The sequence below is a fragment of the Elgaria multicarinata genome, chromosome 3, assembly GCF_023053635.1.
Source record: "Elgaria multicarinata webbii isolate HBS135686 ecotype San Diego chromosome 3, rElgMul1.1.pri, whole genome shotgun sequence".
NCBI classification, from domain to species: Eukaryota; Metazoa; Chordata; class Lepidosauria; order Squamata; family Anguidae; genus Elgaria; species Elgaria multicarinata.
This window is the reverse complement of record NC_086173.1, coordinates 19,605,930-19,633,441: the sequence shown is the minus strand read 5'-3', so window position 1 is coordinate 19,633,441 and position 27,512 is coordinate 19,605,930. Positions and strand designations below refer to the sequence as shown.

At 46.7% G+C, this 27,512-nt stretch overlaps 1 protein-coding gene across 1 annotated transcript; it reads right to left on the bottom strand.

The window, feature by feature from the left end:
- Positions 1-1,230: 1,230 nt before the first annotated feature.
- On the bottom strand, positions 1,231-17,980 carry LOC134394263 (uncharacterized). Its single transcript, XM_063119537.1, has 5 exons — positions 17,914-17,980; positions 10,746-10,914; positions 6,840-7,017; positions 6,669-6,740; positions 1,231-1,639 (listed from the first exon to the last, which is right to left on the bottom strand). Exons 1-5 carry the CDS (start codon positions 17,978-17,980, stop codon positions 1,472-1,474), a joined length of 654 nt encoding a protein of 217 aa, XP_062975607.1. The 3' UTR covers positions 1,231-1,471.
- Positions 17,981-27,512: the final 9,532 nt, after the last annotated feature.

The window sequence follows — 27,512 nt, the reverse complement described above, 5'->3', positions numbered from 1 at the left end:
TTGGACCCATGCTATAAGAGTGCATATGAACAGTGTAGGATATGTGTAATTACACACATACCCATAGAATCACCACTCAACACAAACATGCACGGTACGAATAGGGATTCCGTACGCCAGCCATACCTTGTTCTAGGCTGACTCCATTCCATTACCCCCTTTGGTTTTCTGTTTCTTTAAATACTACCCATATTTTTGTCAAACTTTGATCATTGTGCCTGCATGTAGCAAAGGGTGGTTAAAGGATTACCATGTGATTCATGATAAACCATCACCTTGATTCTTTAATTAGGATTTTAAACAAATTCATGGAATATTAGCCATGACAAGTGAGAGCTGCACCAAACTGTCAGAATGTGGAGTGCTTCTGTTTGGGTTCGGGACAGCCAGCCATGCCCTTTTCCAGAGTACTCCATTCCCCCACATCCACTGTTTTGTTTCCCCCTTCCCAATATACAGGCAGCCGGCATTCTGGGGCTACCCTGCCCTTCCTTACGGTCACCCCCAAAGAAGTTTTGCACTTCTGCAAACCTTAAGGCTACCCAGAGTCTGATGATACCTGCCTCTTGTGCTTGGATGGTGCCGTTTTGGTGATGTACAGACCAGCACTCAAAGAACTGAGATTGCCATTTGGTTATAGGATCACTAAACAGAACCTTACTGTACAAAGATGCTAGATGTCTGAGTGCCAGATGCTGCGGACAAACAGCAGTGGCAGGCCATCACCTGCATGCTCTGCTTCCTGAGAGCTTCCCAGTGGGATCTGGCTTTGGCCACCATTGGAAACAAGATGCTGAACTAGATGGAGCCGCCCTCGCTGCTCTGATTTTGCAAGGGAATTCTTGACTTAGAAGTAATGTTCCATTGGAACCAGTGGTGCTTTCATATAAGTGAGATTAAGCAGTAAGAATGCCATTGCTGTTTTACAAGAGCAACAAGAACATACCGAGGGGTTTGGAAGGAGGGCACAAGACTGGTGTCAAGGGTCGGCAGGGTTGGGCACCTGCTGGGGGCCTAAACCTCTGCAAGGGGCCTACTGATACCCGCTGCCCCTTGCCTGGACTGGCTCCTTTTCTTTCTCCATCTGCCTCTCACTCTGGCCTCTCACTCTCACAATGGTGGTAGTTTGAAGGTGGAGCAGTAGGTGCCACAGCCTACTTGCTCACTAGTTCTCTGCCTGGCACGCAAGTAAGCAATGAGGAGGAGGAGGAGGAGGAGGAGGAAGAGGAAGTGGAGCAGCAGCTGCAGCTCATGACAATGCTGGTGAGAAGATAGACTCTCTGAGGGAGGGGGCCCATGGAGGGCGTCTGGCCCGAGAGCCTTCCAGTCCCTGGAGCTGGTGCAGGAGGGCACTAAGCCAGGAGGAGGAAAGCAGATACCAGGACAGAAAATGGGGAGGGCAGTCAGGACTTCTGGATCCAGCCCTAGGAAGGATTGGTGACATGCTCTCCCGGGTCAAGGTGAAAGACCATCAAGGGCTAGGGCAGGGATCCTTGTCTGCCCCCTGGATTCTCTGCTTGGGAGAGGCTTCACTGCTGAATGGTGCTGAGGGCCCTGCTGAGCCACTGGTCCACGCATGGAGCCTCTGTGCCTGGGGAGCATCGGGGCTCACATCTCTCCTGTGCTTTGGTGGGTGGATCTGCTGGGAGAGGGAATTAGAGAATGGGCTGGTTAGGAAATCTGGACCTCTGATTTCTATTCCACAACAGTGCATGCACTTTTACCAGGGGTGGGCAACCTGGACTACAACTCCCATCAGGCTAAGCTGCAATGGCCAACGGCTGGGGGTTATGGGAGTTGTAATCCAAAGGCATCTGGTGGGCACCAGGCTTCAGCTCCCCTCTCCTCTCCCACCCTCCAGTTCTGTGCTGACAATCCCTAAATGTGGATTGGAATCCACACCTTGAATGTTGGCATTGAAAGAATCAACCACCCAAATTGTGGGAAGGGCAGGGTGTCCTGTAGAAAGGTAAGCTAATGTAGGCTATGTGACCTTGACCGATCCTCCTATGTCCTTCCCTAGCATTACCCCCCCCCACACACCCCATGGGAACAGGTATTAGTATGCTGCAGCAAAAAACAACAACGAAGGATCTTGTAGCACCTTAAAGACTTATTTATTTATTGGATTTTTATACCGCCCAATAGCCGAAGCAGTTTATTTCGGCATCAGCTTTCATGGACTATAGTCCACTTCATCAGGTGCATCTCATGAAGTGGGCTACAGTCCATGAAAGCTTATGCCAGAATAAATTTGCTAGTCTTTGAAGTGCCACAATACCCTTTGTTGTTTTGCGACAAAGTACATTTTGCTCCCACACTCCTGCTCTCTGTAACTCCCTGCAAGTATAGTCAGGTAAGGTGTTGATGACTTAGCATTTCTGTGTTAGGCACTGTACACAGCACAGATGTTTTACAATTCTCCTCCTCCCTCCCAATCCCCTTTCCTTTTGTGTCATTTTTTTTAGATTGTAAGCCTGTGGGCAGGGACTGTCTTAAGAAATATTTTTGTAAGCCGCCTTGAGAGCCTTTTTGGCTAAAGGGCGGGATAAAAGTACTATAATAAATAATAAAAATAAAAATGAATTCCTTCCTAGAGTGTTTATACTCCGCATCACAGCTGGTTTGCACAAATGGCAGATCATGTGCTACAACAGTTCCTAGGGTATACAGTTTTAAACTTTTGGGGTGTGTGTGTGCATGATCACATGATTAAATGCTCCTTCATATTTTAAGAAAAAAACTCCTTGCACATAGAAAGTTAGCATGACAAGGCGAAAGTTTGTATGGCACTATCTTTCTAGGTGAAGGGATTTTTTCATGGAGGAATATTTATTTATTTATTTATTTATTTATTTATACCCTGCTCCTCAGCCAAAAAAGGCTCTCAGAGCGGCTTACATTTAGCAAAAAAGACAGTCCCTGCCCTCAGGCTTACAGTCTAATAAAGACATGACACACAAGGAAAAGGAGTCAAGGAGGGAGGGAGGAGAGAGAGAGAGAGAGAGAGAGTCCAACAGGAGCAGGCCCTGATGTTACTTCTGCCTGCTCCTGTCCCCTCGGTCCTTCTTCTTCCCCACAGGGCCAAGATGGCAGTTTGCCCTGTGGGGGTGGGGGAAGAGTCCAGCAGGAGCAGGCCCCAATGTTACTTCTGCCTGCTCCTGTCCCCTCGGTCCTTCTTCTTCCCCACAGGGCCAAGATGGCAGTTTGCCCTGTGGGGGGGGGGGAAGAGTCCAGCAGGAGCAGGCCCCGATGTTACTTCTGCCTGCTCCTGTCCCCTCGATCCTTCTTCTTCCCCACAGGGCCAAGATGGCAGTTTGCCCTGTGGGGGAGGGAAGAGTCCAGCAGGAGCAGGCCCCGATGTTACTTCTGCCTGCTCCTGTCCCCTCGGTCCTTCCAACTTGCAATGCTCTCCCCACCACAAATATATATATATATATATATATATATATATATATATATATATATATAGCCCTGACATCCAGGCAATGTTTGATCATGGGAAGCCACTGTGGTATAGTGGTTAGAGTGTCAGACTAGGGCAGGGATGGGCAATGTGTGGTCTTCAGCTCCCAACATCCCCTCACCATTGGCTATGCTGATCACAGCTGTAGGCCAAAACATATGGTGGGCCACAAGTTGCCCACCCTGTACGAGAGAGATCCAGGTTCAAATCCGCACCCAGCCCTGAAACTCACTGACCTCTGGCCTGTTGCCTGATCTACCTCACTGTGTTGTTGTGAGGATAAAATGGAGGGGGGATCATGAATGTTGCCTTGAGCTCCGTGGAGGAAATATGGGGATATAAATTAATAAATATATCCCATGACCTGCTGTTTACATGAACCATTGTTTTGTGCAGTCTTCCCCACTAGGTGCCCTCCAGATGCTTTGCACTACAACCCCCATCATTTCTGAACACTGAGCATGCTGAGTGGGGCTGATGGGAACTGTAGTTTGGAGGGCACCAGGATGGGGAGGGCTCCTTTCGGTTGTGCTTGTACAAATGCTCTCGAGCGGCAGTGGTTAATTTGGTAATACGGCACTTCACCATCCGCCCTCGCAGCTGAGTTTGCTTCCTGCATTTGTAGCAGTGCGGATTGTCCAGAAGGGAAGGCATAAACCCATCCTTTGGCAGACAAGCCGGGGTTGCATCCAAGGAAGGAGAAGACGGGGACTGAAAACGAATTGCGGGGGGATGAGGTCATGTAAGAAGAGCAACCGGTGAGCTTGAAGGGCAGGGACAGGCCAAGACATTTTGCACCCTGGGGCAGAGCAGCAAAAGATGCCTGCTCCCCACCCCACCCCAAAGTCAAGGTAAACCAAGGCCAACGAAGTTATTTTGGCACCGGAGGCCGATAGTCCCGCAAGCATCTTTCACCTTCCTGGCACCAACAATGTTTATTAAATCAGAAATGAATCACTTTTCATTAACACCAAAAGCCTGCTGCCTGAGGCAGCCGCCTCATTTCGCCTAACGGTAGAAGCGGCCCAGCGGAGGAGCTCGCGGCTCCATAGTTACCTTATGACAAGCAGCTTCTAGTGGGGCAACTGAGGCTGGAGAAGTGGCAGGGTGGTGCCCTGAACCTTTCCCCTGCTCCCAATGACCATGGGCATGTCTACACCTAGGGAGGGAGCGGGGAGGATCTTGCGATATGCTGATCACGAGATCCTCTTCCTGGGTTCACATGCAGCGTGCGACGTCCAGGGAGGAAGCAGGACGTCGCGCCTGCCATTTTTTTTAAAAAAAGGAAGGAGCTGTTCTAGCGAAAAAGATTTTTTTTAAAAAAAGCCCTAACGCCACTTCCACCCACCCCCAATGTCCTTGGACTCCCCCCGTCCTGGCTCCTTCCCTCTGCTGACCCCTGCTACTCGTGAGGAGGAGGGAAGAAGCCAGGACAGGTGTCCACACCACCCGTGGTCCTTGGGATCGTCTCGGGACCGCAGGAAAAGTCAGGAAAAAAGTGTCTGCAGATATCCCGGGAAATAGAGGAATCGTCCCTCCCTGCTCTTGGGATCCCCTGTGCGTCATGTGGACGCACAGGGGTGATCCCCGGGATAAAGACTGGTGGAGACATGCCCAAAGGCCAGTAGGGTTTTTGCTGCTTCTCTAAAAACAACAGCAACATTTGGGGCTCTAAAACAAATGTTTTCACGTCGTGTGTGGTGAGTCTGTGAGGCGAGGGTGAATCAAGGAATTTAAAAAAAAAATTAAATTAAAAATTAAATGATTTTAGGAAATGTGTCTTGAGATCAAGTTGGAGGAGAAGGAAGAGGCTCTCTGAATAGAGAGGGGAAGACCAGTGGAGGCTGGAGGCTGAGATTTCAGTGGAGCTGTGAATCCATTCTGGGTTTCAGACTGAACTCTAAAGGAGCTATCCAGTGTGCTGAGCTCTATCTTCAAAATGGGTCCAGTACCTTGAATAGCTCCTTTAGGGTTCTGGCCGGTTCTGACTGAAACCCAGAATGCATTCACAGCCCCACTGAAATTGGATCCACCAGCCTCCACTGGGGAAGTTCATTCCCTTCTGTGGAGGGGCAGCTTGGCAAAGATGAGGAGGAAGAGGAGGAGCAGATGGGGCAGACAAAAAGACTATATTACATTATAGGCGTAGGCCATGGCTAGACCAGGTGATATCCTGGCGATCAGCCCGGTGATTATCCCTGTGCGTCCACATGATGCACAGGGCATCCTGGGAGCAGGGAGGGATGATCCCTTCCTTGGTGATATTGCTCTACCCTTTTTTCCCCACTTTCCCCACAGTCTCGGGATGATCCCGAGACCGTGGAACATGTTGCCGGGCGTTGCGAGTTGTCCCGGCTCCTCATGAGTAACTGCGAAGAGCCGGGCACAGGGCAGGAGCTCCTCAGGAGCTCTGTGCCCATCGGGGGTGGAGTGGGAAGTTGTTGTTGTTTTAAAAAATTTACCTTTCGTTCGAGTGCTCAGTGCTCCTTTTCCTTTAAAATAAAATCCAAAATGGCGGCTGCGATGTCGAGTGCCACGTGTAGACGAGGGAGACGATTTCACTATCATAAAATTGAGAGATCGTCGCCCTCCAACCCCCTCGTCTAGCCATGGCCTTAGGTTGATGTAATAGCCATTCCCTTGAGTTGCCTTTTAACAGAGAATTCACAGCACTGCCACCACTAAACAATATTTCCCAGGATGCTTTGGGGGACTCCATGATAGTTTGGAGTGGCCAGTTGCTTCTTTTTTTTAATCAGAGGATAGTCCTCTATTTTAAGATGTCCTCTATTTGAAGGGCTGTCCTTTCCAGCTCCACTTTAAAGATACAGAACCATAAGAACTGTTGTCCATCCATACTTAGCACCTGGACAGTAGAGTGAATAGACAGGCCCACAGGTGACCTGGTCACAGCCTCCCACACTATGGTGAGATGTACTGTATTTCTATTGAAATTAGAATCATTCTTCCTAAATTTGCTTCTGTGTATATAAATCAGCCTATGCAAATGTTAGGCAAACCGCTGCTCTCTTTTTCTCTCTTTTTCGGAGATTCATAATTCAGTAGCACCAAACCGATCTATGTTAATTAATTAATCAATTAATTGCATATCTATACCGCCAAATAGCCGAAGCTCTCTTGTGATGAAGATAATGAACACAGGGGAAGAAATAGACAAAGAGAGGAAAGGGGAGCAACTTACCTGGGGGCTGGTGCTTGTCGGTGTCTCTGGGCAGCTCCGGCGGGGGGCGCAGGTGATTACCGAAGGGCGCATCTAAAAGGATGAGTCCAGAGAGAGGAGGCATGAGCTGGTGGTGGGAGGGGAGGATGGAAAAGCGAATGGGGGGACAGAGAGCTTTGCCCGGCGACTCACCTGCTGCAGCTGGGACACGGTGAGGGCTGGATCCAGCAGGGGATTCCTCAGGGGGCACTTGTGTGGGCAGGATGGGTGAAGGGCCTGAGAAGCCCCACAAGGCTCAGCTCTGGATGTGGTGACACAGGGCACAGCAACGGGGTCTTGGGAAGCTCGTGGTGCCATCGGCTCCCGGGAGCTGGAATGCGTGAGAGACGGAGAGAAACCATCACTTCTATCCACAGAATATTTATGCACTGCACGGGGCCGGATCAATGATGATGCAAAGCGTGCTCCTGCATAGACCCACAGCCATTTTCAGGGCCAGTTGCTAAGGCCTAATCATCGAGAAACTCCCTCACTAGAATCCGGGCTCTCAGGCTCATGATACCTCAGGAAGTCGTAATAAAGAAAAAGATGCTCCTGAACCATGCGCAAAGCGCCTTCTCCTCACCAATGTCACCCTGACTAGGCCTCTCACTTCATGTAGGGTGGCCATATGTCCTCTTTTACACAGGGCATTCCTATATTTGGGCCTGTCTTATCCAGTTCTAGTATGAAGATCAAAGAACCATAAAAACTGTTGCTCATCAAGAAGTAGCATCTGAACAGCAGACTGAGAAGCAGACACAGTGGTCACAGAGATCTGCACTACTGTGAGATGGATTGGCCTTTTATTTAAATTATACTAATTACTTCTAAATATGCATCTATACATACGAATTAGCATATGGAATTTTTTAAATGCAAATCAGCGCCTGTCTTTTGATGATGGATAAGTGGCTGCCCTATATATGGTGTGTATATGACACGTGTTTTCCGGGATGGGCTTCAGCTCTGTCACTTCTTCTACAGAAGAGAACCCCTGTCTCCAACACAGAAGGCCACATGCCTGACCACAAGCTAGATCTCTTGAAAATTCTCTGCAAATCAGATGAGAGCAGTGACCCTGGGCTGCTGCAGAATTTGCCCACCGTGTGGAACAGACTGGTTCTATGAAGCTCACTGGGTGACACTGGGCCACTCACTGTCTCTCAGCCTGATCTCACAGGGTTGTTGTGAAGAGGAAGAGGAAGAGAGAGAGAGAGAGAGAGAGAGAATCATACTCTACATAATTTCTGGCATGAGTAAGGTAGGCTTGCCTTTGTGTACTGGAAGAAGATAAAATCACAGAGACATGAGGCCCCAAAATATGGCTCAGAGCATATACAAGAGCGCATATCCAATATGGTTATTAACCTATAAGACATTGTAATTATATTCAAAGTCAGCACCACTAACAGGATTTTCTGGGACTAGTACACAGTTTGTATCTAACCCACCCAAACCTCCCAGTTTATATAAACATGGTTTGCTATGAATATAAAATAGCTGATATAATATATTCAGTCATTTCACATACAGGAAACCGAAGCTGAGAGATTAATGACTTGCCCCAGGCTATTCCATCAAATTTAAAAATTTACTTCATACCATTTGAGCTGGAACTGTTTTAAAGTGGAAACACTAACTTCTAGACAACTGACAGACATCTAATAATAATAAATTTATTTCTTGCCCGCCTCTCCATTTTGATCAAGGCAGGGAACAACAATAAACGATAAAATACATAATAATTAAAACATAATATACATTGTTAAAAACATCCTAAAAAACATCCTAAAAACCATCTTAAAATTCCACTGGATAGGCCCGCCGGAAGAGATCAGTCTTTATAGTTTTCTTGAATGCTAATAGACTGTGAAGTTGACGAGTCTCCTCCGGCAGGCCATTCCACAGTCTAGGAGCAGAGGAGTGTGCTTTTAATACAGTCTCCACTATTTATTACCCATCACCAAAAAAGAGAAAATATACATCACCATAGAAAGAAGACAAAGAGGATGCAGATTTGCATAAAATTTGCATATGCTAATGTGTGTGTGTCGATGCAAATTTAGAAATAATTTTTATAATTTAAAGAGAAAGACATCCATCCCTCCATAGTGGGAAGACTGTGAGCAGGTGGCCTGTGGATAAGCTGTGTCAAGGGCCCTCCTGCTCGCCTTTCTTAGGGTTCTTTATCTTTAAAGAGGCCCTTGTACTAGTAACTAGATACTCCTCCAAACATCAGATGTATTCAAGTTGAGGACAGACCTCGGCTAGCCCTTTGAACAGAGGACTGTTCCATGTAAAGTAGCACACTTGGTCACCCTAAATTTTAACTAATGAAAATAAACAAATGCCCAATTTACAAAACAGTTTCCTACTCTTCTACACAGAATACATCCAACAAATATGCTGTGTTTGAAATGGATAAAGGGTGGTGATGGGTGTGGATTTTCTCCCACTGTTTGTTTATCTATGAATTGGCCGCCCAATATATATGGGCCTTGGAAGTGGATATTAGAGCAGATTAATTAGTTAATCCAGAACAAACTTACTATGAACTGCTGACACTGGGGTTTCCAAGGCTTGTTTAATATTGTTTATTTAAGTTGCTTTTAGCTGTTTACATTGTTTTAATTTTTCTATGTTAAAATGTTTGGACTATTTTTATTATCTTCTATTCTGTATTTTTAGGAATTGTTGTAAACCAGCCGGAGACCTTCGTCTATGAGAAGGTACATTAATCATCATCATCATCATCATCATCATCATCATCATTATCTGTTGGTTGTTTTATTATGGTTTTAATTTTTGTGAACCGCCCAGAGAGCTTCGGCTATTGGGCGGTATAAAAATGTAATAAATAAATAAATAAATAAATAAATAAAATAATAATATGAACCCATGATCTCTAAACTGAAGCCTGATTCAATTCCTGGCTCTTGCCAGAAATCCTGGAGAGATGCTGCCAGTTAGTCAATAGTGATAATAAATTTAATAAATTTAATAAATAAATAGTGATGTTTTTAAAAATAATAATTTTTTTAAAAAAATAAGAGTGAGCCAGATGGACCAATGGGCTTAATTGATATATGGCAACTTCCTCTGATCCTAATACCCCTGTTCCTAACTGAGAACTGTAGGCAGCAGTTGGGCCTCCCAGTATTGACTTCTGCGGCTCCTGAGATCCAGCCGGACTCACTGGCTTGGATTGTACCCTTTTGCCTGGAGGCCTAAGTGCCACCTTTTTTGGTCCCCATGAGTCCTTCTGTAGAACAGCACAGATGATTGAGGTGCTGGCAGCGATCATGGCTAAAACACTGAGCTACGAGTCAGGAAGCCTCTAGTTCAGCCTTCCTCAACCTGGGGCGCTCCAGATGTGTTGGACTACAACTCCCAGAATGCCCCAGCCAGCTGGCTGGGGCATTCTGGGAGATGCAGTCCAACACATCTGGAGCGCCCCAGGTTGAGGAAGGCTGCTCTAGTTCAAATTGTGGCTCCCTAACAAGCTCCCTTTGGCATGTCACTCCTCCTCAGCTCTGTTTGCAATGGTTAATACTGACCTACCTTACAAGGTTGTTGTACAGCACAACATATATGAAGATTGCGAATGTTCCAAAAAGCATTATGTAAAACAGGGGCGGCGTCAAGGGTTGCTGAGGGCCCACCGACAAGACACCCTGCAGACCTGCTCTTCTTCTATACCGCTGCCACCTGCTCAGTCACCCTCCTCTCGCTCTGGCCCAGGCCCTGGTGATGGTTTGAAAGAGGAGGAGCAGATGCCACTGCCTATTTGCTCATTGGCTCTCTGCCTGTCAAGCAAGCAGGGCTTCGCAACGACGAGGAGAAGGAGCAGCACTAGCAGTGGGCGACAATGCTGGTAGGATGGTAGATTCACAGAGGGAAGCCCCCCTTTCCCCCCCCCCCGGGTGTCCTGCCCAAGAGCCCTCCAATGCCTGGAGCCTGCACAGATGGAAAATGTGCTCAGACTCTGTTGGAGCTGAAGCAGAGCTTTCTCCCCTGATGCTCCAGCACCCCCTAGTGCGCCTCAAGATCACTCACCCAGCTGCAGGTCCACGTGCTGACCGCCGGACTTTCGGCACCTTTTGCCCCTCCGAACTTGGGCCATGGCTTCTGACGTCCACGCTGAGCTTGCGTCTGATGGCATAGACGGGCAACCGATGGGCCGGGAGGTGGCGGAACCTCTGCTCGTTCTCAAAAGAAGGTTGGCCTGGAAAGAGATCACCCAGTAAAATGACATGGCTGGCAACTTGGCAGCTGGGACATTCTGGGTTAGGGGCAGCCTTGAGAGGAGAACGTTGTACTCCAGTTATGGGGAATGCTGTGGCTTAGGAGGCAGCACCAGGGCTCAAGTGGATCTTCTGGAGCAGCCCTCCCCAACTTGGTGCTCTCCAGATGATTTGGACTACATCCCCCAGCATTCCTGACCATTGGCCATGCTGGATGGAATTGAAGTCCAAAACATCAGGAGGAACCCACGGTGGGGAAGGCTGAATTAGACTCCGTGTGTGTGTGTATGTGTGTGTGTTTGAAGGGTCCAGTCCAGGGTGACCCTATGAAAAGGAGGACAGGGTTCCTGTATCTTTAACAGTTGCATAGAAAAGGGAATTTCAGCAGATGTGTATATATGGAGAACCTGGTGAAATTCCCTTTTCATCACAACAGTTGAAGTGCAGGAACTATACTAGAGTGACCAGATTTAAAAGATGGCAGGGCACCTGCAGCTTTAACTGGTGTGATGAAGAAGACATTTCACCAGGTGCTGCATGCATATAAATGACACCTGCTGAAATTCCCTTTTCAATACAACTGTTAAAGATACAGGAGCCCTGTCCCCCTTTTCATAGGGTCATCCTAGTCCAGTCCAACATTCAAAACATTTTGTATCTAGACTTGTCATTCCATCAAGCGTAATGATGCCACTTGCAGAACAGGGCTTCCTTCTGCAGCCTTCCCTCCCCCCTGCAGCCCCTCCCAGACACCCTCAAAATCTGCTTCAGAAGATTGGGGTGGGGGTGGGGGTCCTGAGCAGATTTGGAGGGTAAGCAAGGGAGTCACTGTGAGGAGGAGGAGACGTGGAGAGGATGTGGAAGTCCTTCCACTGAACCACGGATCTGGATCCAACTCAATGAATGTGAAATACTGCCAAATTTCACCGCCACCAAAGACTGGCTGTCCTGTGCTCACTCCTCTGAACTGTAGGTGTTCAATTGGATGTGCAGGAAACAAATTTATCTGTGCAGGGAGGAACCAGGTTGTGTAACATAAGGAACTTTTCCATACATCCAAACCATAACTATTTACCAGGAAGAGTCCTATTTCCTTGTCCGTTGCCCTGCCAAATAACTTTCACCTCTCTGTTCCTATTTTTGACTAACAATGGCACTTTCAAAAATGTTTGTCAGTGTGAGATGCCAAAGTTACCAGTCTTTAGGGTTCACCTCCCTTCTTGGGGTCTCTGTGTGTATATTCCGAAGTCAGCCCCACTGAGTTCAATGGGGCTTAATTCCCATAGGGTTGTACCCTAAATCTCTGATGGCACATCTTGCATGAGCATGAACACTTAAGACACCACCCAGTGACAGCCTGCCATTTCATATAATATACTCTGCACCTGCTGAAGACTATTTTGGACTCTCAATAACATACTGTATAGGACAATCGAGTTTTTGTACTACTATATCTGTAACCAAAAGAATAAACGCTGTCTTGGATTTTTAATCCATGCAGACGAAGCTATTGTGGAGCAAAGTATTACAGCAGGCAGATCAGAGTAGGGATGGGCAACAGAAGAGAGCATAGGAGAATACAAGAAGGTGATAAGTCAGAAGATGACGTTGTCTGGAGGTCCGCCAGTAAAATTCCATGAATGAGGCAGGGCAACGGCAGAATAAAAGCCTCATCTGGAAGCACCCCAGGGGCTGCTCTGGTAATAGCAGCAGTAGAACTGTGGGTTTCCCTTCCCCTCACTGCTCCGCTGATGGCTGCTCAGCTGGGCAGTGGGGGAAAGTGGGTGGGTGGGGCTTCCTGGGCCAAATGGAGAGCAGCTAAGGGCTGCATGTGGCCCACGGGCCATGGGTTGCCCATGTGTGAAGTACAGCCTTTGGCAATGTCCTAGTTAGGGGCTCTTATGAAAACAGCAGTGTTACCAGCCTGCTCATGTGTTTAACTGTGAAATACCAGAGAAGCTCATCACCACTGTGTGTCTGTGTCTTTCCATGCACAGAAAAAGCACAGAACACAGCCAAAGCCATCTCTCAGATCTATACCAAGCAGGATATGACACTTTGACAACGTTTTGAAAACTGTGTATGGAGTGGGTCCTGGGCCCCAACAGTTGCCGCTACTGTTATAAACCTTTTAAAGCAGCAGTGTAGAACCTGCCTACGGCGCTCAGCTTTCATTTAAAAGGCAAGTTTCTAGACCTTATGATATTCAAGACATGCTTGAATGAAAATGTGGAGGTAATGCCTTGTGAAATTGCTGGGGTACCTGAGCACGATTTCCAGTGGTTGGCAGCACAATCCTACTCAGATGTAGGTCCCATTGTATTAAATGGGGCTCACTCCCAGGTAAATGGATATGGGATTGCAGCTGTAGTTCCCTACATAACGTCCCCATGACTAGGAAAGCCAAAATAAATTATGCAAAATGGTAAAAACATTGCAGAACAAATTATGCAAAATATAGACAGTAGCATCATTTATATTTTCTTGATGCAGAAGTTGGGTGCAGAAGCATTCATCGCTTTATTTTATGTTGTGTGTGTGGAGAGGGGGCAACACACACAGTCCTTTCTATGGCCTGCCTATCTCAACGTGGTATAGAGTCAATGACAGCAACTCTCAGGGATTAAGGCAGAGGATTTCTCTAGTGCTGCTACAGAAACCTTTAACCAGAGATTCATGTCAGGGGTTGAATTAGGGGACTTCATTCAATCATGTGTATGCCCTGGCTCAAGGCAATAAAGAGGGGCCTTTTCTGCTGTGGCACCCCGGTTGTGGAATGAACTTCCCAGAGAAGTTCGCTTGCTGCCTATGTTGTGCTCTTTCTGGCGCCAGGCGTTTTAGCATTTTGGCTCTGTTGTTTTAAATCTGTATCTCTGTATTGCTGCTAGTTTTTATTCTGGTTGTACTTTTATACTGCAGATTTGAGCTTTGATGTTTTAGATTGTATTTTATGGTGTAATTTGTGGTTTTAATTTTTGTGAATCGCCCAGAGTGCTTCAGCTATTGGGCAGTACAGAAATTTAATAAATAAAAAATAATCATGGCTTGAGAGAAAAGAAACAATATAATATATATATACTGCTGGACTGAATGCTTGCCCACAAAAGTTTTGAAGGCTAAAGGTGGAGCGCCTCAGGGGCATGTTTCACAAAAAGCATCTCTTTTTTAAAGTGCTGTTCTTTGTTTGAATGCAGCTGCTTCTTTGCCTAAGCTCTGGTGCTTTTTTACTACTTCTTTGTAAACTGGCTTTTTCCAGAGGCTCAGACAATCTGGGATCATGCAAGGGACAGTGCCCTCCTTTTGACTAGGCTTCCTCACAATGCCACATGGCCGATCCGATTGTGACATCATCACATAGCCAAATCTGAGCAAGGGCAAAGTTCCCTGCCCTCACTCTGAATATGTGAACATTTCCATGCCGTCTTGCAGGTTCTTCTGAAAAAATCACCAAAAGGTGAAGTTCAGCTCAGCCCATATTTATTTAAATATAAAAAAATGGCATTAAAATTTCCCCTACCTGGGTTAATGTTTAACCCAGCTGTTAAAAGTCATTGAACTCCCTACTTCAAACCTTGTCTTTGCTCTGAATATATGTGGCCTCAGGCAAGCCACTTGCTCAACATCTGCGCCCTGCCTCTGACAACCTGGAGGTAATACTACTGATCCACTCAGTGGAGGCTGGTGGCTCCGATTTTAGTGGGGTTATAATTCCATCCTGGTTTCTGTCAGAACCGCCAGAACACTACTGGAGCTATCCAAGGTACTAAACCCCACCCTCCAAATAGGTTCAGCATCTTGGATAGCTCCTTTAGAGTTCTGGCTGGTTCTGACTAAAACCCTGAATGGATACAAAGCCCCATTGAAAGTGGAGCCACCACCCTCTACTATATGTGATACAGCTCTCCTAGGGTTGTTCCACTTCAAAATGCAGATCACATTCTGAATGCATACACACATACGCCTGAACACACACAGTCTGCACTTACTAAAAACCAGCATATAAGGGAGAAGAGCCAAGTTAAGCCTGGCATACTAGCTTTCTATGTGCAGGGAGGGCTTGTTTTCTCTTTTTTAAAAAGAAGGAGGACATATATATATATATATATATATATATATATATATATATATATATAATATTGTTGCATTCATATCCCACCTTTTTTCCTCCAAGGAACCCAAGGCGGCGTACATAATCCTCCTCCTCTCTTTTTTATCCTCACAACAACAACCCTGTGAGGTAGGCTGGGCTGAGAATCTGTGACTGGCCAAAAGTCACCCAGTGGGTTTCCATGGCCGAGTGGGTACTAGAACCTGGATCTCCCGACTCCCAGTCCAACACTTTAGCCACTACACCACACTGGCTCAAACATGGACTCCACCCACCCACCCCACTATTCCAAAGTGTTGCAGTTCCAGGCAGGCTGTGCTACATCCTTTTTCTGATCGTGTAGACTGGCCCTCAGGAAAAATGTCTGGGCTGAACCCTCCTGCCTTGGCAGAAGTGGGTGGTGGCATAATAGCGTTGACTAATGGTTCCTGTTCAAACAGGCACAGTGTGGCATTCGACACCCCTTGTGTAGGAGGTGCACATCTGGACCTGCATTTATACGCTGCAGGATTAGCCAATTAGTGGTGAACCTTGTCCTGTATTCATGCCAGCTCTCACTTGGCTCAGCGCACTACCTAGCCCATGTTGCACTTTAAAGACAAAAGGGTTTGCCATGGCAAACACTTTTGTGGCCAAAGCTTCATCAGATGCATGAAGCCCACTGAAGGTGATCTGCCAGTGTGGGATCCAGTCCACAAAAGCTTCTGCCACAATACATCAAAACCCTGTGATGTTTTTGTCCCCTTTGTGCATATATATATATTGGGTTGGATCAGATTAAGCTCAATTCGTAGCAGACCCATTGAAATCCAACTTTAGTAATGGCTCATTGAAGTCCCATTGATTTCAATAGGTGTACATTAAGTAGGAGTAACCTGGATCCAACCCATGATTTCATAGAATCATAGAATAGCAGAGTTGGAAGGGGCCTACAAGGCCATCGAGTCCAACCCCCTGCTCAATGCAGGAATCCACCCTAAAGCATCCCTGACAGATGATTGTCCAGCTGCCTCTTGAATGCCTCTAGTGTGGGAGAGCCCACAACCTCCCTAGGTAGCTGATTCCATTGTCGCACTGCTCTAACAGTCAGGAAGTTTTTCCTGATGTCCAGCCGGAATCTGGCTTCCTTTAACTTGAGCCCGTTATTCCGTGTCCTGCACTCTGGGAGGATCGAGAAGAGATCCTGGCCCTCCTCTGTGTGACAACCTTTTAAGTATTTGAAGAGTGCTATCATGTCTCCCCTCAATCTTCTCTTCTCCATGCTAAACATGCCCAGTTCTTTCAGTCTCTCTTCATAGGGTTTTGTTTCTAGACCTCTGATCATCCTGGTTGCCCTCTTCTGAACACGCTCCAGCTTGTCTGCGTCCTTCTTGAATTGTGGAGCCCAGAACTGGACACAATACTCTAGATGAGGCCTAACCAGGGCCGAATAGAGAGGAACCAGTACCTCACGTGATTTGGAAGCTATACTTCTATTAATGCAGCCCAAAATAGCATTTGCCTTTCTTGCAGCCATATCACACTGTTGGCTCATATTCAGCTTGCGATCTACAACAATTCCAAGATCCTTCTCGTTTGTAGTATTGCTGAGCCAAGTGTCCCCCATCTTGTAACTGTGCAATTGGTTTCTATTCCCTAAATGTAGAACTTGGCATTTATCCCTATTAAATTTCATTCTGTTGTTTTCAGCCCAGCACTCCAGCCTATCAAGATCACTTTGAAGTTTGTTTCTGTCTTCCAGGGTATTAGCTATCCCACCCAATTTTGTGTCATCTGCAAATTTGATCAGCGTTCCCTGCACCTCCTCGTCCAAATCATTAATAAAAACGTTGAAGAGCACTGGGCCCAGGACTGAGCCCTGCGGCACCCCACTCGTTGCCTCTCCCCAGTTTGCATGCTGTTTCTCTCTGCTCTAAGCAGATAAGACTGAACACTTTCACGACCCGAAGGGGAGTCACACATGCATTGTTTTCCTGGGCTGAAGTCAACGTGAGAGCATAGGGCGCTTTGCAGAGCAACGATAAAGACAAGTCCCTCTCTGCCCCAAAGAGCTTACAATCCAACATTTCAACACCCGGTGCAGGAAACATCAAGGGGGAAAGACAAGGGTAACGAGTGTGCAATGCCATCAGCATTTGTAATTATGAAGGCCGGGGCGGGGGGGGGGGGGAGGGAGGGAGGAAATGAACATCAAAATGAGATGAGTGCACTTTTGAAATGTGGCAATCGGGACAATGAGCTTGAGACACCACCACCCCACGTCTCTGCTCTAAAAATGCACCTGAGAAAGGTGAATGGTGCAGAGCTAGATTGGTGGAGGTGGTGGGTTGGGCTGATCTAGGTGGGCACAGCTGGGAAAGCAGGGGTGGTGGGAAGGCAGGGTGTTGGCTCTCCGAGAGACCCAGTGCACAGCTGGAGCCTGTGATGATGGCTTTTTGTGCCCTGAGGGATAGTGCTGATCAGTTCCTGTAGGTGTGTTGTGGCAAAAACAGCAGCAGCAGCATATGCCGCTGCTGCAAAGAGGCAGGGAGCTGTGCCTGGCACTTCTCTATACAAACCAGACTTTTCAGAACTGATGTAGCCACAGCACCAGGTTGCCATGATTCAAGGAATTCCACTTACTTTAACTATTACCTCCCACTGCCTCTTGGCTCCCAAGGAGAGGGTTGGAAGTTGGAAGCCAGAGGCTTTAGAGATGCTAGATACTCAAAGCATCTGGACAGCAACCCTGTCCCCCACCCCCAGACCAATACCAGTTCTCACCCAAGCTCTGCCTTTCGGTAAGCATTCTAGCCTGCCCTAAAGATGGGGTGGTGTGTGTGTGTGTGTGTGTGTGTGTGTGTGTGTGTAGAGATGGATTTCTGGGACTCACCTTCCAAGATGTAGACCTTGAATCCGCTGCTGATGCCAGTGGTGTAGTGAAAATCAGCCAAGGCCATCACTCCACAAAGGATGGTTACCGCTGATGCTGTTCGTTTGGAAGAAGTTTAAATTTGCTGCAGAATTTAGGGAACCAAGGAGATACCCAGAATCTAAACGTCTGACTCGGAGATTTCTCCCTGCTCCAGTGGAAAGTGGCTCTGGGTGTAAACCCCACCCCCAAATGCACCCCTTTTGTCTGGAGAAAAGAGCGAGGAGCGACCGAATCCCTGGACCCAACAAGGTGGTTCTTTCCAAAGTTTAATTCTTCTGCACCACCTGCAGCATCCCTTCTTGAACTTTTGGATTGTACCTCCGGAGGGGTGGAGCTACAATTGGCCAGTCCTAACAGGCCTGACACCCTCCTCCCCTCTCCTGTTAGCCCCCTCAGGGTAAGTGTATGTGCGTGCACACTCTGTGTCACACCCTTGTGGGGGCGGGGTGGGGGGAGAAGGAGGATGCAGTGCCCCCAAAAGAGGCAGGTGTGGAACAGATGGCATAGGGAAGGGGGAGATCCCAGAGTAGGGGATGTGTGTGCGTCATTTCAGGAAAGTGCTCTGCGTTTAAAGTTTAAATGTTTGGGAAGCAAAGGAGCAGATGTAAACGTAAAACAAACAAACAAACAAACACCCCGAACTTAAATTTGGGTGAGACTCTAATTTGCTTTTTAGTGGGCTTTTTTTTTTTTTAAATGCATGTTATATTCATTTTATTGCTGCTTTGTACAGGGGATTGCAACACATAGAGCAATTTATTGCTGAATGTACCCCCCTTTTTTTAGTGTTATATCCGTTTGTATCCATTGATCTATCAAATATATAAGGATGGATGAAAGAAAGGATGGGTGATGTCTTAGAGGTACATCTTGGGATGAGTGAAGAACTGGCAGTGGATATTTTGAGTCAAAGCTCAGGAAAACTGTTCAAGCTTTTGAAAATGCAAAGAAGGATGTTGCAGAACGGGGAGCAATGGACTGCCAAATCGAAATCCAAAAAGTCCTGGGCCAGATCTACACCAAGCAGAATGTGACATGTTGAAAACGTTTTGAAAACTGTGCGTCCTGGGCTCCAACGGTTGTCGCTACTGTTATAAACCATTATAAAGCAGTCATGTAGATCCTACCCTGGTGTCTGCCTAGGCATGAGGGAAAATGTCTTTTAAAAAGAGACATGGGGATCTATGTAATGAGCGAAAATCACAGATCATGGTTGAATTTCAGGGTGGTGTGCTATTGTTTTGTGGTGGTGGTGGGAGCAAGGGAGTGGGTGAGACCAGGAGAGAAGAATTTAGAGAAGGCAATAGAAGTTTATCTTGTTGGAAGCTTGAGGGGCACATGTATTTTGGGAAGCCTGCATATAACTAAATTTGGAGAACGTTGAATATTTGGCTTGTACTTCTGAGTCTTCGAAATGCTTTGCATGCACGATCTTGTTGCATTCCTTCCAGCAACTCTGTAAGGTGGGACAGTAACACTGTCCCCATGTTGCAGCCAGAGGACTGAGGCTGAGAAGGAGCAGCTGGCCCACCTAGAAAGTTTGTGGCACAGGACAGATCTCTAGCTGGGCACTTTGCATTTCATAGCTCGATCTCCGGCTCTTAAAGAATGTTTGTGCAGCTAGTTAACAGACCTAGGAGATGGGGGCGAAGAGAAAGCCACCTCCTCCCTAACTGCTAATGCATGAGGCCTGTGAAATTGCCCCCTGGGAACGTTTAGCTGAAATGGCAGCAGGTTCTGGCATCTCAGAGGTTAAAGGGAGCGGCCCCACCCAATCCTGGCGTGAGGGAAGCCACGAGCCAAGTGACTGGGGGCGCGTGTCAGGGCTGGCTCCCCCCACACCCTGAGAAGCAGTCGAGCTGCATTCCACGGGCCTTCCCCACCCCAACTGCCAGAGGGAGAAAAGATCCCCATGGCAGGCCTGAGCTGCAGCAGCAGGGGCCTGTCTCACCTAGTGCCTGGCACGCCCCATCCTGCCTCAGAGGCAGCTGTTTTGGAGGAAAGAAGCAGAGCCTAGTGGGCGAGGGCAAGGAGTCTGGAAGTCTGGACTTCTGAGCTGACCAGGAATGGGGGAATGGGAGCCAGCAAGTTAAGGCACAGAAAGGGATTCCTGAACTTGCCCAGCTTTGCCCCAGAGGCACTCTGTGTAGATTCTCTTCATCCAGCTTCCCTCCACAATCATGCACAGCCATTTCCCTTTCTGGAACAAAACTTCCCCTCAGGTGTGCAGGAAAGCGATCAAACAGGTTTTCTGTTGCTAAATACACTACACAGGTACAGAAAATTGACCAGTGCGATCCTCATCCCTGGTCAACAGTAAAGCACACCTGCTCATCCTACTAGTCAGAGTTGCCAACTTTTTTTTTTATCGGACTCTGCTCCTGTGCCTTTAGCAGCAGAATGATCTGAAGACATTAGTTAGCGATAAACATAGGTGCTGCTATTGAGGATGGTTCTGCAGCTTGTGCAAAATGTAGCAGCTAGATTGATGGCAGAGAGCAGAAGGTCTGTGCATAAAATATTGATTCTGGCCCACTTGCACTGGCTGCCTGTATGTTTCCGAGCCAAATTCAAAATGCTGGTCTTGACCTACAGACCCTTACATGGCTTGGGACTGCAACCTCCCCTGGCTTGAACCTAGCCGTTCACTATGATCAACACCTGAGGCCCTCCTCTGAGTGCCTCCTCCATGGCAACAAGGGTGAGGGCCTTTTCAGTGGTAACCCCCCTCCCCCAATTACAGAATGCTCTCCCCCTTGAGGATTATCTGGTGCCAACATTGCCATCTTTATGGCATATGATGGGGTTTTAGGGTGACCATTTGAAAAGGAGGACAGGGTCCTGTATCTTTAGCAGTTGCATAGAAAAGAGGATTTCAGCAGGTGTCATTTGTATATATGCAGATCCTGGTGAAATTGTTTTGTATCTTTTGTATCTGGCCAAGAGGACAGGGCTCCTGCAGCTTTAACTGTTGTGATGAAGAGGGAATTTCACCAGGTGCTGCACCATACAAATGACATCTGCTGTAATTCCCTTTTCAATACAACTGTTAAAGATACAGTGGCCCTGGCCTCCTTTTCATACAGTCACCCTAGTTTAATGTCAGCTATTTTATCAGGTCTTAGTACTGTATTGCTAATTGTTTTTAGCTGTTTTAAAATGTTTTAATTGGGGGGTATAAAAAGACTTTATATCATATTTGTATTATGTTGTATTTTGTGTTTTAATTTTTGTGAACTGCCCAGAAAGCTCTGGTTATTGGGTGGTACGGAAATGAAATAAATGGAAATGAAATGAAATAAATGGCCACATTGAACAAGAGAGGTCTCCTCAATGTGGACCATAATGCATAGAAGGGAGTGAGATTTCACCTGCCCTCCCCAGCCACCTGGTGGGCCTGTCCCACTTCAGACATCATCTGACAGCAACACAGGGGCTTCACATTCCAATACAACCTTGGCGTGTAAAAGCCAACACATACAGAACCGTTGTGCACAGATGATTTCCTTGATAAAAGCTGGTAACTGAAAAGCACGTTTCCTTACTGTCGCTTCTCCCCTTCGCCATGTTTGTCCCTCATTACTTCCTCTTCTGTGCAGAGAGGAAAGAGGAAGTAAACAAAGACCACATGGCCCATTCAAGGGCCGTTTGTATCACGCTGCTTTTCCTGCACATGGCAGGAGATCGCAGCACATTCCATTAAAAACAAAAAAGTCAGATTAAAAGGGGTCTATTTTGTGATGGAAAAATGAGCGGGAGGCGTGCGGATGGTGGACGTCATCTGAAGGACATGCACACATCTGTAATTGGGCAGTAGAGCGCGTGTGATAAAACGCTCGTCTGATGAACCTCTGGGTGTGCTGTGTCTACTTGTGTTGGTTTTAATATGCATAGGCTGCATATGAACATCATGTCCCTTGTGGTCATCTGAGGACAACAGCAATGGGTCAGGAATCCCAGGCACTCTCTGGGTCTGGGAGAAGTGTTGTCACTGAGCCATTCCAGCATTTATCTCTATGTCATGAGAAGTTTCCACTCCTGATTTTTGCACATCAAGTCTGGTTCTCTCAATCAGAGTGTGTTTACACACTGGGTGTTTACTCTGGAATAGTCACACGTTGTTCACTCTCTTTTTTTTAATGGGTCATCTATAGGATGTTGTTGTCTGCTCTCCTGAGTTTCCTCCATGGTTCTTCCATCTTTTTCTCAAACCATAGAAAATTCAACATTTTGTCAATGAATGGAACAGTAGTACAATCTCCCCTGATAAAGATCACCTTAACATTACTCTTCTGACTTTTTTTTTTTAAAAAAAAGTCACAATTTTTGTGTGAGCAGTGACATAGCGGCTGAGTGAACTTATCGCAGCATTGCCACCTGAAGAGCTTCAAAATAAATAACACATGATGAGATGATAAAAAAGATGTATTATGTGCACGTCACAATATTAATAGTAGAGTATACCATTCTTGCAATGCAGAGATGGAGAACCAATGGCCCTTGCAGAGGTTGTTGGACTTCAACTCCCATCATCCCTGACCACTGACCATGGGGCCAATGGGAGTTGGAGTGCAACAACATCTGGAGGGGCACAGTTTCTCCAGCTCTGCTGTGATGTAATAAATTACTGTTAACTCGAAAAGGAACATTACATTTTAATACTAGATAAGGAACTGTTCCTAGAAAGAAAGAACAGGTGGGAAGCCTGGTAAAGGTACCCTTTCTCTGCTTGCATTCCTCTTATGCTGGGATGGGGAGAGCGTACCTGTGGGGACTGGTGCTTTCTTGTAATGATGGATGTGCAAGTCCTGCCTCTGACCCATACCCACAATCACCTCCATCCTAATTAGCTTTGCATGTTTTGTGACTTCAGTGCAATGTGAGCAAGAAACAAAATAAAGCCTCTCATGTTTTTTAAAAAACCGTTTACAAATTTATTTCTTTAAAAACATTTATATCCTGCCTTTTCCCCATTGCAAGGAATCAAAGGCTGCTGACATGGCCCTTCCCTTCCCTCCATTTTATCCTCACAACAACCTTGTCAGGTAGGTTAGGCTGAGAGTGAATGACTGGCTCAAAGTCACCCAGTGAGCTTCATAGCCGAGTTGGGACTAGAACTCAGATCTCCTGAGTCCTAGTCCAACGCTCTAACTGCTACACTCTCTCAGTATGAATGGATCATAGTGGAACATTCGCATGCAAAAAAGTACTATATGTAGAAAGTCATTTGCGATTCCCCCGGTCACTTACAACAGCAGAGCAATCATTGAGTCATGCTAGACTGAGTCAGGCTAGGAGCCGTCAGTCTGGAAGAACTCTGGAAGAGGAGGAGAAAATTCACAAGAACAGCACTTGCTAATGGAAGAGAGTCTTCCATTAAAATGTAGTTTGGAACTGCAATGGAGCCTCAAGGCCAGGAAGCTGGAGCCAGATTTAGAGGGAGTCTACGCCAGCCGTTTATTCCAGGATTGTATCGTACTCATCACTAACGGGCCACATGACTGCTCCCGTGGTGATCTTAGCTTCACCTCTCAGTTTCCCAGGAATACCACTGATTCCTTTTTTCATGTTTGTTCCCTGGCTCTCTTGCGTCCATTGCAAGGAATGTATGCGCTGTCCCCCTCCTCTTTGTGAGGTCATTGCTGTTCGCTGGATCAGCAAACAGACAATTAGCTGTGAGGGGCATGTGCATGGGAATCAACAGGTTTTACCGCTGAGTTTTTTTTAAAAAATGAACGTATCTCTGCACAGGAGCGCATATTCAACGGAATTCCTACCCTCCATGTGTTGCTGTGCATCTGCGCTGGTGCGCATCACTCAAGAGTAATTAAAAAAACAACACCTGTGCCCTGTTGCCATCTCCCTAGCACTGCCACTACACATGTGGAACTGCCTTAATGGAGCACATGTGCTCCTGCAACGGCACTCCTGTCATTGCAGGAAACTTTGCTCAAGTGTGCCCCGGGAGTGCTGATCATGGAAGTGGAAAAACTCGCAATCATCCCTCCTCCGTTGCGAAAGGTGTAGAAAGGGCCTCTGTTATTAATTTACGTCATATGGCTTCCAATAGGTCTAAGAACATAAGAAGAGACCTGCTGGATCAGACCGAGGGTCCATCTAGTTCAGCATTCTGTTCACACAGTGGCCAACCAGTTGCTTACAGGGAACCCACAAGCAGGACATGAGTGCAGCAGCTCTAAGCATGATTTAAATCTGGCTCCAACCCAGGACTTATGGCTATTTCAAATGGCAAAAACAGGCTGCTACCCTCTTGTTGTGTCCTCATGTGTTTCTTCCTTTTAAAAAGACAATGGCCTCTTACCCCTTCTTTGGAATTCTCCCTACACCGAGGGAAATTCCACTGTCCCCCACCCCAATCTATAAACATTGCCTGGAGGCAGCTGCTTTTTTACAAACCAGCTGGTGCTGGGACGTGCAGCTGATGCATCTGGGGAGCAGGCCTCCATATGTCTCGGCCAGGAGTTCACACTGGGCCTGTTGGAACCTGTCTGGAGTGTGCACCAGTGGTTTATGTTCAGGCCTGAAAAGCAAAGGGCGACTCTGTCAAGAAAGGGTGCTCAGCACTATGATCATACAGCAGACCACATTAGGGGTGCTTGGGGGGGTGGCTTCTTCCTGCTTCTCCCCCACCAATCTGGGACCATGTCCCTTTAAAAAGCCATGTGATGGGCAGACATTCAGCAGGGGAAGATTCCCCCCCCCATCACTGCATTGGCATGCTGGGAAAAATTCCATTTGCTGAATTTCTGCTTGTCACGCAGTGCTTAAAAGTGGAAGCTCACAAGCATGATTAGAATTAGAGAGAGTAGATAGGGAAACTAAAGGTTTTTTTTTAATGTGATCTATTTTTGTTATGTTTTGGAATAATAATAAAAAAATAGAACAAGGTGCAACCCTATGATCTGTCAGGAACATTGTAAGGAGGAAAGGCTATGTAAGATTCACCGGTTGAAATTCCCTCTTCTACACAACTATTAAAGGAGAAGGAGCACAATCCTCTTTTGCATCTGTCCACCCTACTTAAATCCCATTCCATTCCATAACAGCCTTTCCCAAATAGGTGTCCTCCAGATGTGTTGAACTACAAAATCCCATAATTCCTGACCATTGGCCATTCTGGCCAGGGCTTATGGGAGTCAAAATCACCTGGGTGGGTGGGTGCCGGGCACCAGTTAATTAAAACACGTACTCTGTGGAGAAGTGCCTTCAGCAACAACATGGAATGCAAGAGGGACTCATGGACTGATCCTTGGCATGAGACTACAAGGGTTACAAGCACACTAGAGTGCCCTTCCATTCTTCTGTGGAAAACAAGGGTGATCTTGCCCATCCTGGTACCCTTTAGTTGACTTGGACTATAACTCCCAGCATTCCTGATCATTGGCCATACTGGCTGGGACTGATGGGTGCTGAAGTCCTAGAAATCAGGCGGACACCAGCTTGGGGAAAGCTAAATAAGGGACTGTGCAGCTATATCCAAACAGACCTTCTTTTCCCTTGGATAATAATCTCTAGATATTGAATGACATGGTGACACAGGTTGAGGACAGAGCTGGAAGCCGGTATAGGGAGACTATGGGCCAGATGTGGCCCACAGTGCCTTGGGATCTGGCTGCAGCCTTTCCTCATCGACACACACACACCCTGTGGCAATTAGCCAAACTGTCATGTGTGTGGGGATTTGGGGGGAGAGTGTAGGGTGACCACATGGAAAGGAGGACAGGTCTGCTGTATCTTTAACAGTGACATAGAAAAGGGAATTTCAGCAGGTGTCGTTTGTAGGCATGCAGCAGCTGGTGAAATTCCCTCTTCATCACAACAGTGAAAGCTGCAGGAGCTCTGCCCTCTTTTGTATCTGGTCAAGAGGGCAGGGCCCTTGCAGCTTTAACTGTTGTGATGAAGAGGGAATTTCACCAGCTGCTGCATGCCTACAAACGACACCTGCTGAAATCCGCTTTTCTATGCCACTGTTAAAGACACAGGAGCCCTGACCTTCTTTCCATATGGTCACCCTAGGAGAGTGCAGATGGGAAAGAAAGGCAAAAGCACAATATCAAGGGTGTGGGGCAAGAGCTGTTTTGAGAATTACAGGCTCAGCTAAATTGCTGATCTTCTCCTTGAGCCCTTGCCAAATGAAGTGAGGCAGGTGGCTACCAGGAGCAGGGCCTTCTCTGCTGTGGCACCCCGGCTGTGGAAAGAGCTCCCTAAAGAGGTTCACCTGGCACCTACACTATATTCTTTCAGACGCCAGGTGAAGACCTTTTTATTCTCTCAGTATTTTAACAGTTTATAAATTTAATTTTAACTTTGCTGTTTTAAATTTGTATTTTAAAAATTGTATTTTTACACTGCTGCTGATTTTATCCTGGTTGTGTTTTTATATTGTATTTTATATCATGTTTCTATACTGTTTGTTTTATACTTTGAATGGTTTTTAATTTGTGTGAACCTCCCAGAGAGCTTTGGCTATTGGGCGGTATAAAAATGAAATAATGAATAAATAAATAAATAACTTTCAGTCTCAGCAAAAGTATCAAATATGACCAACCAACCCACCTCAAACAGGTCAGCCTGCCCTCTTTCTTCCCCACCTCTTTTGCCCTGTTTTGAGGCTCATGAGTCTTTAACAGTGGTGTAAGAGTAAAAGCTACCCCTGTTTGGTTTCTGCCTGCCACATGGCTGTCAAAGGCACAAGCCCTGTGAGTGGCAAAAAAGACAGGAACCACAAATGCAGGGGATGTAGCTGCAAATGCTGGGAGAATGCATCCTTCTTTTCAATATCCATGCTTGACCTTCTGAGAGACCCCAGGGCCAGTTTTAAATGAAATATTCAAAGGGGGTATTTCCCCCTCCTCCCTTGAAGAGTGAAATGAAATCAGGGCAGCAGCGACATCTAGTGGGTCACACTGGCTAAAACTAGGCCTCTGTTGATACTAGGGCGATGGGGGAAGTTTACTCTGTTCCTGCCCAGCTTCATCCCAGCCGTGACATTGGAGACTGGAATAGCCAAGACAAAAGTCTCTCTTTAGCCCCTGTACTTTCTCTGTTCTATACATGACTGTCACCCCCTCTTCCTCTCATGGCTGAAAAAGGCCAGGATTGGCCTACTTGAGAGAATGGGATTTCTAGGGTTTTCAGTATGGTTGCCATGGTGATGCCTGAGCAGAAAAATCCTGTCCCCTCTTCATTCCCCCCCACCTTCCCTGTCACTGCAGCAGCCCTTACAGTTTCTGAGGCTGCCCATTTGCTCGTGTCCCCTAATGAGGGGAGAAATCAGAGGCCCACAAAAACCAACCAACAGGCAGGCAGTGGGCACACACACAATTCTGCTTTGGTGTAATATACTAGTAATAATACTCTCCAGAGCAGGAGCTGTGTTAGTCCGTTGCAGCAAAAACAACAAAGAGTGTTGTGGCACCTAACTTACTAAATACAGAAATTTATTCTTAGTATGACTATTGCTAATACTTGCACATATAGAAATGCACTGTTATGTATACAATTGTATGTCTTAATGACAGATGTATTTTTGTTAT

Bases quoted from the DNA above. Each gene is read 5' to 3' on its own strand.
- LOC134394263 (XM_063119537.1), bottom strand. From the start codon at position 17,980: ATGGCCTTGGCTGATTTTCACTACACCACTGGCATCAGCAGCGGATTC. The intron at 10,915-17,913 runs GTGAGTCCCAGA...ATCTCTTTCCAG, and splicing joins CAAGGTCTACATCTTGGAAG to GCCAACCTTCTTTTGAGAAC. The intron at 7,018-10,745 runs GTGAGTGATCTT...CACGCATTCCAG, and splicing joins GCACGTGGACCTGCAGCTGG to CTCCCGGGAGCCGATGGCAC.